At 46.7% G+C, this 20403-nt stretch overlaps 1 protein-coding gene across 1 annotated transcript in view; it reads left to right on the top strand.

Annotated features, from left to right (window-relative positions):
- Positions 1-16046: 16046 nt before the first annotated feature.
- Positions 16047-20403, top strand: part of LOC119952400 (insulin receptor substrate 2-A-like) — a 64260-nt gene continuing 59903 nt past the window's right edge. The window contains exon 1 of the mRNA XM_038776120.1: positions 16047-19901. Coding sequence (XP_038632048.1) covers positions 16322-19901 — 3580 coding nt within the window. The 5' untranslated portion in view covers positions 16047-16321. The remainder of the gene's footprint in view (positions 19902-20403) is intronic.

Genomic DNA, 20403 nt, shown 5'->3' with positions numbered 1-20403 from the left:
ACAGAGAACCAATTTCCATTCGCATTTTGCTTAGGGCTAACAAAACTGTACCGAATTTACAGTGCAGAAGGAGGCCATTCAGCCCATCAAATACTAATAATAATAATCGCTTATTGTCACAAGTAGGCTTCAATGAAGTTACTGTGAAAAGCTCCTAGTCGCCACATTCCAGCGCTTGTTCGGGGAGGCTGGAACGGGAATTGAACCTGCGCTGCTGGTCTTGTTCTGCATCACAAGCCAGCTGTCTTAGCCCACTGTGCTAAACCAGCCCCAGTCTGCACTGCTCCCTGCAAAGAGCACCCCATTTAAGCCCACACCTCCAACCTATCCCCGCAACCTTTTTGGACACTTAAACGCAATTTAGCATCGCCAATCTACCTAACCTGCACATCTTTGGACTGTGGGAGGAAACCGGAGCATGGAGGAAACACACGCAGACACGGGAGAACGTGCAGGCTTTGCACCGAGAGTGACCCAAGCCAGAAATCGAACCTGGGACCCTGGAGCTGTGAAATAACAGTGCTAACCACTGTGCTTATATGCACATCTTATATGCACAGGAAAATTGGGCTTCCCCGCCCCTAGCGGGGGAACTTGTACTCAGCAAGGAACATGGGGTAGACAGACATTCCTACCTCATAGGTCGCATGCGGGATATTACAGTTCCCAGCCTGCTTGCTTGCCCACCCTCTTGACTCAAGCACTTCCGAGAATACCTGTTACCCATCTTAACTGATTACCTCAAGTGCAACCTGATCCGTCTGCTTGAGGTCTTCCCATCTTGCTCACATACTTGACCAAGATATGAAGCAGAGAGGTAGATGATGGGATCAAAAGAAGGCAGATTGGGGAACGAAAAACCACTAAAATGTGAAGAAAGGGGATAAACGAAAAGTGGAGGAGGCAAACAGAAGTAGAGGAAGAGAGATACAGATGTGAAAGAGATAAAATAAATAAGTGAAAGGCAAAAAATAATTATTTGTAGACTTATCAGTACACTGTCCTTAGAAAGGGGGACCCAAGTGCTTGGTGGAACTCCCACCGAACCGTTGAATAAAACAGTTCAGAGATGTATATCAGCAGGGATAGACATATAAAATCAAAGTATCTTCTTACAATTAAATTTTATATACTTCCCTACTGAGTTGCTGTGGCTATACTTTAACCAACAAGACATCAACACTGTAAAGCTATTCTCCATCTAAAAATTCTTCACCATCTCTTCACTTATACCTTTGGGTGGTGAACAAAAAGTGCATCAGCAAAGCTCAGTTTACTGCCCCCTATTAGGACAGTTTGGTACAGCACCTCTATTGTACATGGAGTGAGCACTGAACTCTGTTCTTGACTTTAGTCACTGCCAGACATAAACTTGGAAGCTGGTTCAATGTCCTGAACTGTTTGTCCATTCTTAGTGTCAGCTTTGACAAAAAGTCATCCAGACTCGGAACGTTAGTTTCCTTTTTTAAAAAATTATTTTTATTCAAACTTTTGTCAAAAACATAATTTTTTTGCATAACCGTACCCAACAATTAACATAACAAAATAAATGTTAAGCATATATACAGAGGAAAGAACAATACCACATAACAAATCCCCCCCCTGGATTGGTGCTGCTGCTGACCTTTACTGCTCTCCTAGAAAGTCGAGGAACGGCTGCCACCTCCGAGAGAACCCCGTCACGGGTCCTCTTAAGGCAAACTTTATTTTCTCAAGACTGAGAAACCCAGCCATGTCACTAACCGAGGTCTCTGCACTCAGGGGTTACGAGTCTCTCCACATTAATAGGATCCGTCTCCGGGCTACAAGGGAGGCAAAGACCAATACGTCGGCCTCTTTCGCTCCCTGAACTCCCGGATCGTCAGACACACCAAAGATCGCTATCTCTGGACTCGGCACCACCCGCGTGTCCAAGATCTTGGACATTGCTTTAGCAAACCCCTGCCAGAATCCCTTAAGAGTCGGGCATGCCCAGAACATATGGACATGATTTGCAGGGCTTCCCGCATACCTCGCACATTTATCCTCAACCCCAAAGAGCTTGTTCATCCTGGTTTTCGTCATGTGTGCCCGGTGGATCACTTTAAACTGGATTAAACTAAGCCTGGCACATGACGAAGAGGAATTGACCCTGTTTACGGCATCCGCCCACAGGCCCGCATCCAGCTCCCCGCCTAGCTCCTCCTCCCATTTGCCCTTAGGTTCCTCCACTGGGGCTTCCTCCGCCTCCTGAAGTTCCTGGTAGATGTCCGACACCTTCCCCTCCCCTACCCAGGTGCCGGAGACCACCCTATCCTGTATCCTGCGTGGGGGTAGCAGCGGAAATGATACCACCCGGATTTTGAGAAAGGCGCATACCTGAAGGTATCTGAAAGCATTTCCAAGGGGCAAACAGAATTTCGCCTCCAGCGTTTTCAGGCTGGGGAAGGTCCCGTCTATGAACAGGTCCCCCATCCTTTTAATGCCTGCCCTATGCCAGCTTTGAAACCCTCCGTCTATCTTTCCCTGGACAAATCTATGATTGTTACGTATCGGGATCCAAACTGAGGCTCCCTCCACCCCCGTGTCTTCCCTACTGACCCCAGATCTTTAATGCCGCCACCACCACCGGACTGGAGGAGTAGCGGGCCGGTGGGAACGGCAGAGGTGCCGTTACAAGTGCTCCTAGGCTGGTAACTTTGCATGAGGCCGCCTGTAACCGCTCTCACGTCGACCCCTCCCCCAGTACCCATTTCCTAATCATGACTATGTTAGCCACCCAGCAGTAGCTGCAAAGGTTCGGCAGCGCCAGCCACTGCAACACCCCCCCCCCACCACCACCGCTGACTACACTCCAGGTACAGTCTCTTTACTCGCGGGGTATTATTTGCCCACACGAATCCAGAGATGATCTTGTTCACCCTCTTAAAGAAGGACGTAGGGATGAAGGTGGGCAGGCACTGGAAGACGAACAGGAATCTTAACAGTCTGCATCCTCCCCACTAAAGATAGCGGGAGCATGTCCCACCTTTTGAAGTCCCCCTCCATAAGCTTGTGGAGGGCATCCCACTTTCGAGCCACCTGTATACTTAGGTGTCGAAAGCTCTTCTCGACCATCTTCAGCGGAAGCTCTCCCAGTCTCTTTTCCTGCCCCTTAGCTTAGATCACAAACATTTCGCTTTTCTTCTCATTTAGCTTGTACCCAGAGAAACTGCCAAAGTCTCTCAGAATCTGCATGACCTCCCCCATCCCCTCTAGAGGGTCCGAGATGTACGGGAGAAGATCATCCGCGTAAAGCGAGACCTGACACTCCTCCCACAACCCCCGAACCAACCCCTGCCAGTACTTTGACGTCCGCAGCGCTATAGCCAGCGGCTCTATCGCAAGAGCGAATAATAACGGGGAGAGGGGCACCCCTGCCTTGTGCCCCGGTGGAACCTAAAGTATTCCGACCTCACCCTGTTCGTGCACACACTTGCCATGGGGGCCTGGTAGAGTAGCTGGACCCAACCTATGAACCCCTCACCGAATCCGAACCTTCTTAGCGCTTCCCACAGGTACTCCCATTCCACCCGGTCAAAGGCTTTCTCTGCGTCCATCGCCGCCACTATTTCTGCCTCCCCTCCCTCTGAGGGCATCATGATGATGTTTAGGAGCCGTCGTACATTGGAGTTCAATTGCCTGCCCTTGACGAAGCCTGTCTGATCCTCCCCCATCACCCCAGGGGCACAGTCCTCAATTCTAGCAGCCAATATCTTGGCCAGCAGTTTGGCGTCTACGTTCAGGAACGATATCAGTCTATAAGATCCACACTGTAGTGGATCTTTCTCTCGTTTGAGGATCAAAGCCTGTGACATTGTTGGGAGGAGAGTTTCTCTCTCTCTTTGGCCTCATTAAAGGTCCTTAGCAGGAGTGGGCTCAGCATCTCCGAAAATTTCTTGTAGAATTCTACAGGATAGCCGTCCAGCCCGACTGCACGTTCCCTAGACCCTTTACCATCTCCTCCAGCTCTATCAGGGCCCCCAGTCCCTCCACCAGATCCTCTTCCACTTTTGGAAACCTCAGTTGGTCCATGAATTGCTTCATCCCCTCCCCTCCCGGCGGGGGCTCTGACTCATACAATTTACCGTAGAACGCCCTAAAGACTTTGTTCACCCAATCTGGGACTATGACCGTGTTGCCCTCCTTATCCCATACTTCTACAATTTCCCTGGCCGCCTACCTCTTGCGAAGTTGGTGCGTCAGCATTCTACTCGCTTTCTCCCCGTATTCGTAGACAGCCCCTTTGGCCTTCCTTAGCTGTGCTACTGCCTTCCCAGTGGTCAGCAGGTCGAATTCCGCCTGCAGTCTCCGGCGCTCTTTCAATAGCCCCGTCTCAGGGGTCTCCGCGTGGCTCCTGTCTACACTGAGTATCTCCCCGACTAGCCTTTCTCCCTCCGCTCTTTCTTTCTTCTCTCTATGGGATCTGATAGAGATTAACTCCCCTCTGATAACTGCCATCAGGGCCTCCCACACCGTGGACGCCACTACCTCCCCCGTATCATTAGTTTCCAGGTAATTTTTAATGTTCCTCCTTATCCGCCCACAAACCTCGTCATCTGCCAGCAGCCCCACATCAAGCCTCCATAGTGGGGGGTGACCGCTCTCCTCCCCAAGACGCAAATCCACCCTGTGTGGAGCATGATCGGAGACTGCAATGGTCAAGTATTCTGTCCCCTCCACCTAGGGATTAACACCCTGCTCATCACAAAGAAATCTATACAGGAGTAAATTTTGTGAACATGGGAAAAGAAAGAGAACTCCTTCTCCCTCGGTCGGGCAAATCTCCACGGGTCTATGCCCCCCACCTGTTCCATGAATCCCCTCAGCCGCCACTGGTCGCTTCCCCGACCTGGGGTTTGACTGGTCCAATACAGGGTCTATAACTGTGTTAAAGTCACCCCCCATAATCAGATTGTGTGAGTCTAAGTCCGGAATTTTACCCAGCGTGCGTCTCATAAATTCCACGTCGTCCCAGTTCAGGGCATAAACGTTCACTCGCACCACCCGAGTCCCCTGCAGCTTCCCGCTAACCATTATGTATCTGCCCCCCTTGTCAGCCACAATATTCCCTGCCTCAAAAGCCACCCGTTTGCTGACCAGGATTGCTACTCCTCTCGTCTTTGAATCCAGCCCTAAATGGAAAACCTGGCCCACCCACCCTTTTCTCAATCTTGTTTGGTCCGCAAGTTTTAGGTGCGTCTCCTGTAGCATGGCTACGTCTGCCTTTAACCCCTTTAGGTGAGAGAACACGCGAGCCCTCTTGACCAGCCCATTTAGGCCCCGCACATTCTACGTGATCAGCCTGGATGGGGGGCTAACCCCCCCTCCCTTGCCAATCAGCCATCTACCTTTTTCGGCCAGCCACGAGCCCGCGTCCCCTGGTTACTCAAGCCCTCCCATTGGAGGCCCCCCCCCCCCCCCCCCCCGGACTCTCCCTCTGTTCTCCCATGTTGGCTCCTTTTCTGTCAGCAAAGCAACATCCCCCCCTCCCCGCAAGCAGCCCCATGAACCCAAACCCCCAAGTCAAGCGCCCGCTTGACACTGGCTCTCCCCCCATTACGCTTCCGTCAGTCAGCTGACCCCAGCCGCACACGCCTGTCCCCGATTACTCAGATGCCTCATTTTTCGGGCCCCTCCCTCCCTGGGGAAAGCCCAACTTATCTACTTCAACGGCCCCCAAAGAACATTTTCCGCCCCCCCACTTCCCCAACGAAACAAACAACAAACCTGGGCGCAACCCCCGGCCCCACAGAAGAAACGGCTCCGGCTACCAGGAGAGCAGCCCTATGTGTCGGGTCCCTCTCCTCACTCTGTCGCCGAGCTCTGCAAGAGCCGGAAGCATGGTCGAATGTGGTAGTATGACTAGGGGTATTACGGTACCTGAGAGTGTGAGTTGCTATTGGTGTAGAGGATTCGCTGCCCATTGGCCCAGGTATCGTGTGCCTCTTATCCCTATTGGCTAAGAGGAAGGTAGCTCCGCCTACGAGGCGGGGTATAAGAACCCGTGTTCCCCTGCAGCCAGGCCATTTCCTGTACGTCTGCTGCCGGGCTCACTTCTTGCTAATTAAAGCCTTTCGTTTCGGACTTCACCTACGTTTCGTGTCCATTGATTGTGCATCACCGAAGAAACAGGGAAGAAACAAAAAAAAAAGAGGGAACCACATAATGTCGCTACCTCCGGCTACTCGGCAATTAACATCCCCACCAGAGTAACGTCCCAGTGTGGCTGTCCTTTAAGTCGAGTCCAACTTTTCTTGCTTGATAAAATTCCACACCTCGTCCGGTGTATCAAAGTAATGGTGGCGATCTTGATACGTGATCCACAACCTCGCTGGATGAAACAGCCCGAACTTCACCCCTTTGCTGTGGAGGGCCGCCTTAGCCCGGTTGAATCCAGTGCGCCTCTTGGCCAGTTCTGCTCCCAGGTCCAGGTAGATGCGGATTACGTTGTTCTCCTATCTGCTGCACCACTCCTTTTTAGCCTATCACAGGACTCGTTCCTTATCTGAGCAGCGGTGGAACCGTACCACTATGGCCCTCGGCGGTTCATTTGTTTTGAGCTTCCTTGCAAGGACTCAGTTCCAGAGGCCGAGGAAATGCTCCTGACCCCAACAGGATCCCCAGTAACGTGGTCAAAAATGCGCCCGCGTTCGACCCCTCCGCACCCTCAGGTAGGCCCAGAATGCGCAGGTTTTGCCTCCTGGACCTATTTTCAAGGTCTTCCAGCCTCCCCTGCCACCTCTTATGTAGGGCGTCGTGTACCTCCACCCTGATGGCCAGGCCCAGTATCTCGTCTTCATTATCCGAGACCTTTTTCTCAATCTCCTTGATCGCCTTCTCCTGCATTTTCTGGGTCTCAACCATTTTCTCCATTGAGGCCTTCATTGGGGCCAGCATTTTCATTTTCAGGTCAGCAAAGCAGCTTCTAAGAAACTCCTGCTGTTCCTGCGACCACTGGGCCCACGCTGCCTGATCCAAGCCGGCATTTTCTGTTCCCACACCCGTTACTACGCTTCTCGCTAGTCGTTTGTTTGGCCGTCTTGCTCCTGGTCCCCTCCATAAACTGCTGTGAGGAGCCTTCTAGCGCCGTTTGCCTCCCGATTTGTGCCGAAAAGGGGCTGTCAAAGCTCCTTAAAAGGGCCCATTAGTCTGTTAGCGGCAGGAGCTGCCGAAAGCGAGACCTACCCTGCATGGCCGCCACCAGAAGTGTTAGTTTCCTTTTCTCTGCACAGATGCTGTCAGACCTGCTGAGATTGTCCAGTATTTTCTGTTTTTGTTTCAGATTCCAGCATCCACAGTAATTAGCTTTTATCTTAGTGTTTTCAGCTTCACTTTAATCCTTCAGCTTCACTTTACTCCTTCATGTTCTGTCGGTACATCCTATGGTTGCAAAGCCCATTCATTTCATGACCCTGCTGTCCGTTCATCCCACTCTCCAAACTAACACTCCATGACCATACACCCCAACAGACCACCAACCTCCTGGGTAACGCTAGCTATTCCTCGGTCCACTCAGTCTTCAAATGTCCCTAGCTCCCACCCACCCAGTGTTCTCAGCTTTCAAATCCCATATGCTCTCATGGTCTTGAGAGTAATCACGCTACAAGGCACAAGTCAAGAGTGTAATGGAATACTCTCCACTTGCCTGGATGAGTCCAGCTCCAACAACACTCAAGACGCTCGACACCATCCAGGACAAAGCAGCCCCCTTGATTGTTACCGCTTCCTCAAACATTCAAACCTTCCACCGACGAACAGTGGCAGCCGTTCTACAAGATGCACTACAGTAACTCGCCTCCTGAACCCACAACCAGTGCCATCGAGAAGGAAAAGGGCAGCAAATACCTGGGAACCCCACCACCTGGAGGTTCCCCTCCAAGTCATTCATCACCCTGACTTGGAATTATATTGCCGTTCCTTCACTGTCCCTGGGGCAAAATCCTGGAACTCCCTCCCTAACAGCACATATTATGCCTATACATCAGGGACTGCAGCGATTCAAGAAGGCAACTCACATCACCTTCTGAAGGGCAACTAGGGATCTGCAATTAATGCTGGCCTAGCCAGCGATGCCCACATCCTGTAAATGAATTAACAAAAAATGTTCCAAATCCAAACACTCCCACTTCACTTTGATTAATCTGAGCTCCAGCCTTCACCATTCTTTCAGGTGTCACCCCTCTTCATTGCACATTTGAAATACAAGCTTTTGTTTCCTCCATGCTTAACTCCTCACATGTAAATCCTGCCTCTCACCACCCATTTGCTTGCACCATTGCAGCAGCATCTTCTTACCTCCTCTACCCTATCTCCAATCTCACTTTCCTATACATGTCCAAACAAGGTGGAAAAGAGAGGCTGTGATATTTAAAATGTTAAAAAAAAGCAAAAATGCTTTGTCTTAAGACTATTTTATTTCCAAGAGCAATGCCATACAGCATCAACTTTAATTCAATCACATTAAAACTGCTCAAATAAAAGCAAAGCCAGTTCCAAAGAAGTCATAATGGACTCAAAACATTAATTCTGGTTTTCTCCACAGCTGCTGCCAGACCTGCTGAGTTTGTCCAGCACTTTGTTTGCATTAATATAAGTTCCCTCCAATCACTGAACAACTCAGCAGGTGAAACACTAATATACATATTATCTATCAGTTCTTATTAAAATTCTTACATCTGCAAGCACTTTTGCTCTACAAAACTACTTGCCTGTTGTTGCATTTTTGTCTCGGTTTGTAAATTTCTTTATCCACAATTATAATGGAAACCGTATTTCTGACACTCAGTAATTGCATAATCTGATCTCTGGGTGGGATTGTATTATTTCTCTTTTCTATCAAGTTTTCAAATGTTTGCCATTCCTATTTTTCCTTAGTAACTGAAATTTCTGAAGTGCAAACTGAAAGTTTAAACAAAGTTTAAGTTACATGTTCCACCATAGCATGGTCTCCTTTGTCCACTGAATTTCCTTTTGTAGCAAATATGCCTTTGAAAAATATTTTATGCAGAGGTTCACCTTCTCCAAAAGCCGGAGCTTGGAATTCATATTTTTTCCAGGAGCACCGATGCTATTAGCTGAATGTTAAGTGTGCAGCCTGGACAGGTGATGATTCTAGAATGGTTCCAGCAGATTGGAAGTTAGCAAATGTAACACCTCTATTCAAGAAAGGAAGCAGGGAGAAACACAGGCTAGTCAGCATGACATCAGTCAATGTGAAAATGTTGGAATCTATTATGAAGGATGTCTTATCATCATATTTTGTTTTTTTATTGAAGAAACACGTTCGTAGCTCGAAGGCTAAATTGCAGTGTAACGTACATCTAAAAATGTATATATGGACTAACAAATCAAGTTAAAATCATACAAGAATGTAACAATGATGTGGTAACAAAAGTAGACAAACAATTTCAGCAGGTGACAGGGAAGTGTGGACAAACTATTAAAAGGAAGGTAATGTTCAGTTGAAATTATATTCAAATTACAACAAATACACCATTTCAACATTACAGGCACTGAAGTACATATATAATTTGCGTACTTCATTAAGGACCCAAACCACGTAAGGAATATGGTTGCATCAGTTCCTTTCCGACCTGCATCTTACGGAATTAATTTAGTTGAAATACTGAATTGCCTTGATTGCACTGGGCTTGGTGGTGGTAATCAGTTCCAAACCTGGGTAGGTTGCATAAGGGATTTTCCAAACTTTGTACTAATTTTAACTCTTCTTGTTTATGGAGTTTCTGATAGGTGTTATCATACATCTGGTACTGAGGGCTTTAGATCAATCTTACCACGTGCTCCTGTAATCTTCTGGGCAGTTTGTGTGTGTGTGTGCGGCCAGGGTTGGCATAGTCAACCAAGGAATTGGTGTAGCCAGTATAGATCAACAACAGGTTATTAACAATGCAATTAGAAAATCATAGTATGATCAAAGTCAGCATAGTTTTACAAAAGGGAAATTGAAAGAGTATTTTGAGGATTAACTAGTTGGGTAGAGGGGAACCAGTAGATGTGGTAGACAGTAGTTGGATTTCTAAAATACATAGTACTACACAAAAGGCAATCATGCAAGAGTTTATGGAGTTGGGGATAATATATTAGCATGGATGGACATTTCATTAACAGACATAAAACAAAGAAATGGTTTAAACAGCACATTTTCAAGCTGGCAGGAGGTAACTAGTGAAGTACCACAAGGATCAGTGCTGGGGCCTGAACTATTTACAATCTATAATAATGACTTTGACAAAGACATTGAGAGTAACGTATCTAGGTTTGCTGACGATACAAAGCCAGGTGAAAATGCAAGCTGTGAGGAGGACATAGAGAAGCCACAAAGAGATATGGACAGGTTAAACAAATGAACAACAAGACAGCAGATGGAGTATAATGTAGGAAAGTATGAGGTTATTGACTTTGGTGGTAAGAACGGAAAGGGAGATTTTTAAGGTGTGAAACTTGTATAAGTTCATGTTTAGAGGGACTGTGTGTACTTGCACAAGGAACACCAAAAGATGGCAGGCAGGTACAGCAAGCAATTAGGAATGCAATGACATTTTTGCCTCTATTGCAATACAAGGTTAAAGAAGTCTTGCTGCATTATACAGGGCTCGAGAGAGGTCATAGCCAGTGCATTGTATGCCATGTTGGTTTCCATATTTAATGAAGGATATGCTTGCATTGGAGGCAGTACAACAAACCTAGATTGGTTCCTTGCCTGAGTAAATTGGACCTTTCCTTTCTGGAGTTCAGAAGAATGAGAGGTGATCTCATTGAAAAATACAAAATTCTGAAAGGACTTGAGAAGGTAGACACCAAGAGGTCGTCGCACCTGACCAGAGAATCTAGAGGTAGTAATCCTGTAATCTGTTACTAGTAATCCAGAGACCCAGGGTAATGCACTAGGGTCCTGAGTTCAAATCCCACCATGGCAATGGTGAAATTTGAATTCAATAAAAAATCTGAAATTAAATGACTAATGATGACCATGAAACCATTTCCGATTGTTGTAAAAAAGTCATCTGGTTCATTAATGTCCTTCAGGAAAGGAAATCTGCTGTCCTTATCCTGTCTAGTCTACATGTGACACCAGATCTACACAGCGATGTGGTTGACTTTTAACTGCCCCCACTGAAGTGGCCTAGCAAGCCACTCAGTTCAAGGGCAATTAGGAATGGGCAACAAATGCTGGCCCAGCCAGCGACACCCACATCCCAAGAACAAATTATTTAAAAGTGGTTCCTGGACTGAGTAAACTGGACATTTACTTTCTGGAGTTTAGTAGGAGAGGTGATCTCATTGAAAGATACAAGATTCTGAAAGGACTGGAGAAGGTAGACACCAAAAGGTTGTTGCCCCTGACGAGGGAATCCAGAACAAGTGGGCACAGTCTCAGGATAAGGGGTGAATCATTAAGAACTAAACTGAGAATATATTTCACTCTAAGGGTTGTAACTGTTTGAAAGGTCCTACCCCAGAGTATTATGGATGCTCCAACGATGAATATATTCAAGGCCAAGGTTGACATACTTTTGGGCCCTCCAAGAATCAAGGGATAAAGGGAGTGGACAGAAGAGTGAGGTTGAGGCTTGAAGATCAACCATGATAACACTGAATGTGCCATATGGCCTTCCACTCATATTTCTTAGGTTTACAAGTAAGGTGTTGATGGAAACCTCCCCTCCTATTCTTCTTGTTAGTTGCCTGGTTTCCACCATAGTTTTTGGATATGACAAGGCTATTTACTTTTGCTTGGAACCATCAGTTTATGGCCTGATGCTACTGGTATAGCATGTGATGTACCATCACCAAGTTGGTATGTCATTTGAGCACAATCCCTTTTGGACTTTGGACTTCTCATTGAAACAGGAACAATTTTCCAGTTTGTTGGTGTTCCAAAAGTGAGGTAACGGCCAAGCCAAGAAATTAAAGATTGTGGTGATGTTCTACTGTGATGCTACATCTGTTTTTAGCCTATTCCACATTATACAATTAAGGTGGTCCTCAATTTGACAAAAATGAGTTTGTCTTCACAATGACTGTGTGGTGGTTACCCTTACCAATGCTATAATGGACTGATATGCCTGCAACAGGTTGGTTAGTGAGAATGGATCAAGTTGTTTACTCCTTTACACTTCATACAGGCTCCGTTTTACACCTATGCCTTTCAGGGCTCAGCCATAGGTCATACTATTGCTCCATTCTTAGTGGCTGACGTTGAGATTTCCCACTCAATACATCCTGTGCCATTGCTTTCCTGAAAGCTGTCTCCAGGTCATAGAATACATGCTCAACATGTAAGTGTATTGCTTCATCTGTTGGGGTAATAACAGAAAGTCGAAATGTTTATTTTTGTCCATGGTCAACGTGTTTAACAAATGAGGTTAGCGTATTTCCTTATCTTCAGAGAGGTTGTCCAAATTAAAAGGAGCACTGCAGCATGTGTTTTATGAATTTAAAAGTAATATCAGCACACACTTACCCCAGAAGTAACGCGACATCTTTCACAAAATCACACATACATAAGTAGATACAGGTGAAGAAAAAACAATGACTACAATCTGAAATCAGTCTCTTTTGTAGCAGGCCTGTAGCTTCTTGCGTGAATTTATGCTTTAGCTGGAGTAGAGGTCTTGTAAAAGCGCAGGATTCTCAGTAAGCTGTGCAGCTTCTTGCAGTTGAATTGCCAGGAGGTTGGCAGCACACACTTACCCCAGAAGTAACGCGACATCTTTCACAAAATCACACATACATAAGTAGATACAGGTGAAGAAAAAACAATGACTACAATCTGAAATCAGTCTCTTTTGTAACAGGCCTGTAGCTTCTTGCGTGAATTTATGCTTTAGCTGGAGTAGAGGTCTTGTAAAAGCGCAGGATTCTCAGTAAGCTGTGCGGCTTCTTGCAGTTGAATTGCCAGGAGGTTGGTTCTCAAATGTACTTGAAGTTGGAGGAATGAGGTGGAAAGAGTCCTTCTCCCATTTTCAAAGCATAGCTGGAAATGATCTTGGCTGCATAATTGTGATTGGTTCAATGGCTTAGATGGTATCTTACTCTGATGCTATCTTACTCAGATGATGTTCTGCTGTTATGTTTTAAAAAGCAGGAAGCATACATGGTTGTCTTACAAGTCCAAATCCTTTTCCAAATGAAGTGGTGTGTTTACAAGTTAATATCTGGTGTCGTGGCTTCTCACACCAAGAGTTTCAGACAGCCAAGATCTTTGTGTTTGGGATGAGGAACCATCATAATTTAATGGAAGGTCGATGAAACCCATTTCATATTTGTCTAGTGCCCATTAAGTTTTAAGGTCTCTATTGTCCATGGTTATTTCTATCGATGACATATACTCAACAAAGATGCAAATTTCACAAGTAGCTGTGATTGTCTATATGTAATTAGTGGCAGGATTCTCCGGCTGAATTCGCCCAGCGACCGGAGAATCCCGCCTAAGGTCAACGGATATTTCCATTGTCGGCGTCTCGCCAGTGGCATTCTTGAGGCGGGTGGGGCAGTCGAATCTAGCCCTAGGTACTTGTCACAGTTTCCAGTCTGCCTGGAGATAATACTATCAAAATCACATGATGTGCTACAGCCATCTTAAACAGGTTTAGGTGTACATTTTTAAAATTACAGCTTTAAACTTTGTAATATACGAATGGCTTGTATTGCATCTGATGGGGGGGGGGGGGGGGTGACACAAGATGGTAATCAGCAGGAATATTTGCTGACTTTGGTTAAGCTAAAGTGCAGCTAAACTTGGACTCCTGTAGCTCCTTTTACTTGACTGTTTGCCACTGTTATCACAGTTCACAGGATCATCTTGCTGGTTACATGGCAAACATGGTATGCCTACGTTGTAACTATTCCGACCTCCTCCTCCCCATAGCTTTTAATCCATCATTCTAAACGTAATTATCTCATTCCCTTTTCAGCAAATTTATGGGATGTGCCAGGGCAGCACGGTAGCACAGTGGTTAGCACTATGGCTTCCCAGCTCCAGGGTCCCAGGTTCAATTTCCGGCTGGGTCACTGTCTGTGCGGAGTCTGCGCACTCTCGCCGTGTCTGAGCGGGTTTTCTCCGGGTGCTCCGATTTCCTCCCACTAGTCCAGAAGGACGTGCTTATTAGGTGAATTGGACATTCTGAATTCTCCCTGTGTACCCGAACAGGCGCCAGAATGTGGCGACTAGGGGCTTTTCACATTAACTTCATTGCAATGTTAATGTAAGCCTACTTGTTGTGGTGATATGCATCACTGTAGATACACAAGGGGTTAATGTAAATACACATAAACTAGCTAGACACTAGAGGTAGCACCAGAGACATGACACACAGACACTCAACCAATAGGTCAGTTAGATAGGACACGACCAATAGGCATTCACGATACACACAGAGGTGACACTACCACAGGGGGGCATTACACCAACCCATATATAAAGGACACAACACACATGATCTTCCTCTTTCCAGTGGAGACACTCAGTGAGTGATGGGAGTGAATCTGCACAGGGCAAGTGCACATCAAGGAACCCGTTTATGCTACACCAAGAGCATAACAAGACACTTGTGACAATAAAGATTATTATTATAGATTATTTAAACGGCCACTGATTAGCAAACAAACTAACATGAAGAAATTGATATATAAGAATGCTTGCAAAATGTCCGAACTCAAATATAGTTGTTACCTTAAAATTACCATTTTTGTGCAATGAAAAACTTCATCTCTTTGCAAATTAGATTCTTCAGAGATTGTTGCTGTTGACAGCTGTCCTTGAAGCAAACGAGAGAAGCAGCCCGTTGTAGAATGTAGCATATGTGCATACATTTTGGGAATTAGAAATACAGGCCTCGTTCAATAAGGTAACAACTATTTTTACGAGTCACATCTCTGAAAAATACCCCAGGAGGTTTACTACATGTATTTCATCAACTGGCGTTTTTTTTGAAAGCGGCTTACATGGGAATAACAGCCTATAAACAAGCGCTGTGGAATGCATATTTAAAGTTATCAATGGATCAATCATGTTAGAACAACCCTTGTGAAATAGTCGTTCCATCCGCCTTTTCCTCCATTCGTTTGATCGCTAACCATTAAAAAAAACACGTCAGAATGTACAATAGGCTGAGATTAACAATGCAGAGATGATTCATCGTCCTGATTTCCAATAGATTGAAGTACGCTGGGAGGCAACAACATCCCTTTTCATTACGGGCAGACACCAAATGCTTATTCATCTCGAATTTTGGTGTAAACAACACATGCACGGGGGGGGGGGGGGGGGGGGGGGTGCAGACAGCAGCAGCACGCCTGCGTTTGCACGGCTAGTTGGCAAACGCCGTTTTCCTCAAAGGATTCCCTTCCGCGGGAAAAAGAAAACGTGTTTGTCGACTACAACTCTCCTGAGGGTTTAACACAGCGCGTCCCCCTCTTTATCCAAGCTGTGTACCGAAGAAAATGAAACCCTCATGTGTACATGTTATTGAGCAACTCAAGTAAAGCTGCAGCCTCCGCCCGTCGAGACAGATTCCCCTCAATGAGGCTCCCCTTCAAACCTACATGTTATGTGCCCAACTGACAGTTGCCTGTGCACCATTTATATTATTCACCATTAACTACATTATTCACCACCCCCTCCCCCATCAGTCTTCTTGATGATGGGGTGCGTGCTGGATAAATATTAATTAGGGATTTTTTTCCTCTTCAGCATCGACCACTTGCCTGAAGAGCCAAGAAGAAGTGAAATTGCACAATCAGAGACTGATTTACACAATACCTCGCCTCATCAGCAAAGCTTTGCGGGTCCAGAGTGAAAAACACACACACACAGCAGCAGCAGCAGCAGCAGCTCCCGCCCGCCTGTCAGGCCATTGGCGCAGCCGCACGGTAAATATCCCGCCTCCGCCCTGGTCCGATTGGCCGCTGGGGCGTTACTGGCAGCGCACCTGGAGGCTGTCCCGCTGTCCCATTGGTCGGTCCTCCTGTCTGTCAAAGGTAGGCCCCGCCCACCCACGTTCGGCTCAGCGAGTACGGTCCAACTCCATTAAGGGTACGTCACAGGTTGTTTTTTTTTAATCGTGATTGAGAAGGCAGGTGGGGGGCGGGGGTTAGCGACCGGTCCCGTTTGGATGTTTGTTTTCACGACAAGTCACAGAGATGTTTACGGAGCCGAAATCTTGAGCGAGGGAGGAAAAAGAAGGGACAGCCGCGTGATTGAGAGGTGGCGGGCTTCCCCTTCCACCAGCAGCGGGAGGAGGAGGAGTGGTGGTGGTGAGGGGAAGCACCCGGTACAATGGCGAGCTCGCCCAATTATTACCACCAGGAGCAGTTACTACTACACCGGCACTACAACAACAGAGGGGACAATGAAAACAAGCACGCCGGGGAGACGGCAACCAGGAGAAGGACGGCTGCGGCGGTGACAACAACCCTGCCGCCCGTGTTACCACCACCACCACCAGCAGCAGCAGCGCCAACGGTCAGAACGGGACACGCGACGACGGAGAACCCGGTCAACCCCTCGCCAACGGCTCGGCTCGAGCGGGGGGTTTACGCGTCGGCACAGCGCGAGCCGGTGCCTTGGAATGCGCGCGAGGCGCCGGCCGCCAGCAGCGGCGGCGGCGGCGGCGGCAACCACAACAACGGCGGCGGTTGCGCGCGCGAGCCGGCGGCCGGTTGGACTCAGCGCGAGACGTATGCCCCGGCGGGGCGCGAGGTCCCGGCGGCGCGAGCGGCCGCGGCCACGACAACCGCCGCCACCTCGACCACGATGGACGGTTACCAAGACGTGAAGAAATACGGCTACTTGAGGAAGCAGAAGCACGGCCACAAACGCTTCTTCGTCCTGAAGGGGCAGAGCCACCTGGGTCCGGCCAGGCTAGAGTACTACGACAGCGAGAAAAAATGGAGAAGCCGGTCGACCGCCCCCAAGAGGGTCATCCTGCTCTGTCAGTGCTTCACGGTCAGCAGGAGAGCAGATGCCAAAAGTAAATACCTCGTAGCCCTCTACACAAAAGATGAGTACTTCGCTATGGTCACGGAGAACGACCAGGAGCAAGAGAGCTGGTACCTGGCCATAAGCGAACTAATGAATGAAGGGAAGAGTATACCGCTGGAGCCCGACGAAGCCGAGAACTACGGCAATTTCACCCCTGGCACCGTTTTCAAAGAAGTGTGGCAGATTAACGTGAAGCCCAAAGGGCTGGGGCAAACCAAGAACCTGACGGGGGTGTACAGATTGTGTCTTTCCAGCAAGATGATCCATTTTGTTAAAATCAATTCTGACGTGCCTTCTGTGCATTTGCAGCTGATGAACATCAGGAGGTGTGGTCATTCTGAGAACTTTTTCTTTATTGAGGTTGGCCGTTCTGCCTCTATTGGCCCCGGTGAGTTGTGGATGCAGGTGGATGACTCGGTGGTGGCTCAGAACATGCATGAGACGATTTTAGAGACGATGCGAGCTTTAAAAGCTTTTACTGAGTTTCGTCCCAGAAGTAAAAGCCAGTCCTCTGGGACAAACCCCATATCATTTTTAACTCGACGGCACCTCGGTAATCTGCCACCTAGTCAGACTGGATTGCAAAGACGCTCCAGGACTGAGAGCATGACCAGTACCTCTGCATCCAGGAGTGAAGCATATCGTTTTAGAACATCCAGTGAAGGTGAAGGTACAATGTCGAGACCCTTTGGATCTGTTACTGGGAGTTTAATCCACTTAAATTCTGCAAGGATGGGATTAAGCAGAGGTGAAGGGTGTGGGAGGTATGTAAAGCCACCCTTTGGTCCCTCAAACCATAGTAGGTCAGTGTCTCTGCCTGTAACCTACTTGCCATCTACTACAAGCCCTGTGAGTGTTTCTTCCAGCAGTGGACATGGTTCTGCATCTGATCCTCTTACACGTCCGTCTAGTTCATCCATTTGTGGTTCTCCAAGTGATGGTGGATTTATTTCCTCTGATGAATATGGGTCTAGTCCTGGGGACTTTAGGTACTTCCGTGTTCGGAGTAATACACCAGATTCACTTGGGAACACACCACCAATTCAAGAAGAAAATTGCTTATGTGATTATATTTCAATGGACAAGCATATAAATGCTGCAAATCATGAAAGCAGAACCAGAGATGAAAAAGGATACAGGAAGAGGACCCACTCTCTAACCAGCTCCGGTGCTGTAATAATGCATCAAAAAACCACACAGACAACTTCATCTTTGGATGAGTCTAATGTTGATTCAAACTGTGTCGGTATTAATAGCCAGTTATGTTCTGCATCACCAAAGTTTACCTGTAATCCTTACCATGAAGACTATAGTCATATTGAGATTGGATCCTCTGTTAACCAAAGCCAAAGCAGAGCAAGAGATGATGGTTATATGCCAATGATGCCTGGTGTTGCATCTGCTAGCCATAATAGAAACCATGATTATATGCCAATGAATCTTAAAAACATTTCTGCTCCAAAACAAATTGGTTCTTTGCCATTAAGTCAAATGGACTCTAGGGGATACATGGTCATGTCCCCCAACGATCGCAACTCTCCAGTGCGAAGCATGTTTACAGAGTACAGTTCTAAACTACTGGGCAGCAGCAATGAAAAATTCACTAATAGTGAATATATGGACATGTCCCAGAGAAACCTGAATAGGCAGAAACTATCCAGTGATTGCTTTTATAATCTCACTAGTCCTGATGCTCCTAAATCATACAGCTCGTATTATTCACTGCCTCGGTCATTCAAAACACCTTCACAGGAAAATGGTGAGCATGATGAATATGTTCCTATGTGTTCACCAGGAAAATTGATGTATGGAGAGGCATCACTGTTTACTGGCAGTATTAGTAACAATGGTTTAGTTCATGAAACTTCTCCAAGGACACAAAACCAGGATGAACAGGCTATACAAAAAGGAAGAGTTGAGCGACCCACAAGATTATCCCTAGGTACGCCAGAAGTAAATACTTTACGAAGACTGTTTGAACACAGCTTGCCACCTGAGCCAAAAAGTCCAGGCGAATATATTAATATTGCTTTTAGTGACAAAACTAGTAATACACCATATTCTCTATCAGCAGAAGGATCCCCATCTTCACTTGGCTCCAGTGAACACAGAAGGTCTCCATTGTCAGACTACATGAGTGTAGATTTAGATGTACAGTCACCAAAGCCAGCTATTAATTCCTCAAATTCTTTGACTAGTATGACCATTGCTTCAGGTTCTAGCATACCCAGAAGCCAGCCAAATGATGCTTACATCAGCATTCCTCTCGGTGCCACTTGTGTCAGCAAACCTGCTGAAGTGGATGATTACACAGAAATGTCATTTAATTTGACAACAACAGCCACTCATCCTGCTTTGCCAAAGGCAGACAATGTAGAGGTGACCAGTCCTACAGCCATTGTGAAGAGATTGTGCATTATTGATCAGTATCCTAGCATAAATATCTTTCCTGTCTCGAAACCTCCCTCTGATGCCAGTCATGGTCCAAAGGTGATCCGAGCTGACCCACAGGGAAGAAGACGACACAGTTCAGAGACATTCTCCTCTACACCCACGGTGACACCACCGTCTCCCTTTTTTGCTGATGGCGGTAAGAGGCACAGCTCTGCTTCATTTGATAATGTTTGGCTTAAGCCAAATGACTGCCTTAGTGATGAACACAGGAGTACCATGTGCAGAAATACTTCTGCTGGATTTCAGAATGGATTGAACTATATTGCTTTGGACTTGAGGGAAGATCACGGATGTTGTGAATCAAATGAAAGTGTGCAGACTCCAAATCACCTCCAAATCGCTAACAGTACAGATTCTCGAGGCTACGCCAGCATAGACTTCACCAAATCTGATGGGCTGAAATATACCTCTACATCTGAAGGTTTGTTCTATTTTTGTTTTCCATATTTTGGATGATCTACAAAGTTGTATGAGATCTGGATGAAATGGAAGTTGGGAATTTTGTCAGGTTGTAGGAAGTGGAATAGTGATTTAGTGTGCAGTATGGCATATTTATTGAGAGGGGGGGGGGAGAGGTGGAAACTAAATTCTAACTTACTACTTTTAAAACACACTCCTCCTTTTAAACACTCCTCTTTCTAAATCCTTGCCACTTTGCTCATTAAATTAAGCTGTTACTTCAATTTGCTGTAAGGGCATGTATTAACAAATGCATTATTTACAGCTACTTGTTCTGGTTTTAATACAGGTTTACATGACTAGTGCATTTTTACACTGTGCATATCTGCTAATTGGGACACCGGGCAGCCCTATTTAGAATTTGCAAGCATAGGCTTTAGTGATCCAGTGATTGTAGATAGTGAATTTCTTGGAAGCAGGTAGACTGCTTAGTTATTGGTAATTGTGAGCACTAGTCTGTTTTC

This window comes from Scyliorhinus canicula, chromosome 17 (genome assembly GCF_902713615.1).
Source record: "Scyliorhinus canicula chromosome 17, sScyCan1.1, whole genome shotgun sequence".
Lineage (NCBI taxonomy): Eukaryota > Metazoa > Chordata > Chondrichthyes > Carcharhiniformes > Scyliorhinidae > Scyliorhinus > Scyliorhinus canicula.
This window is presented reverse-complemented; position numbering and strand designations above follow the sequence as displayed.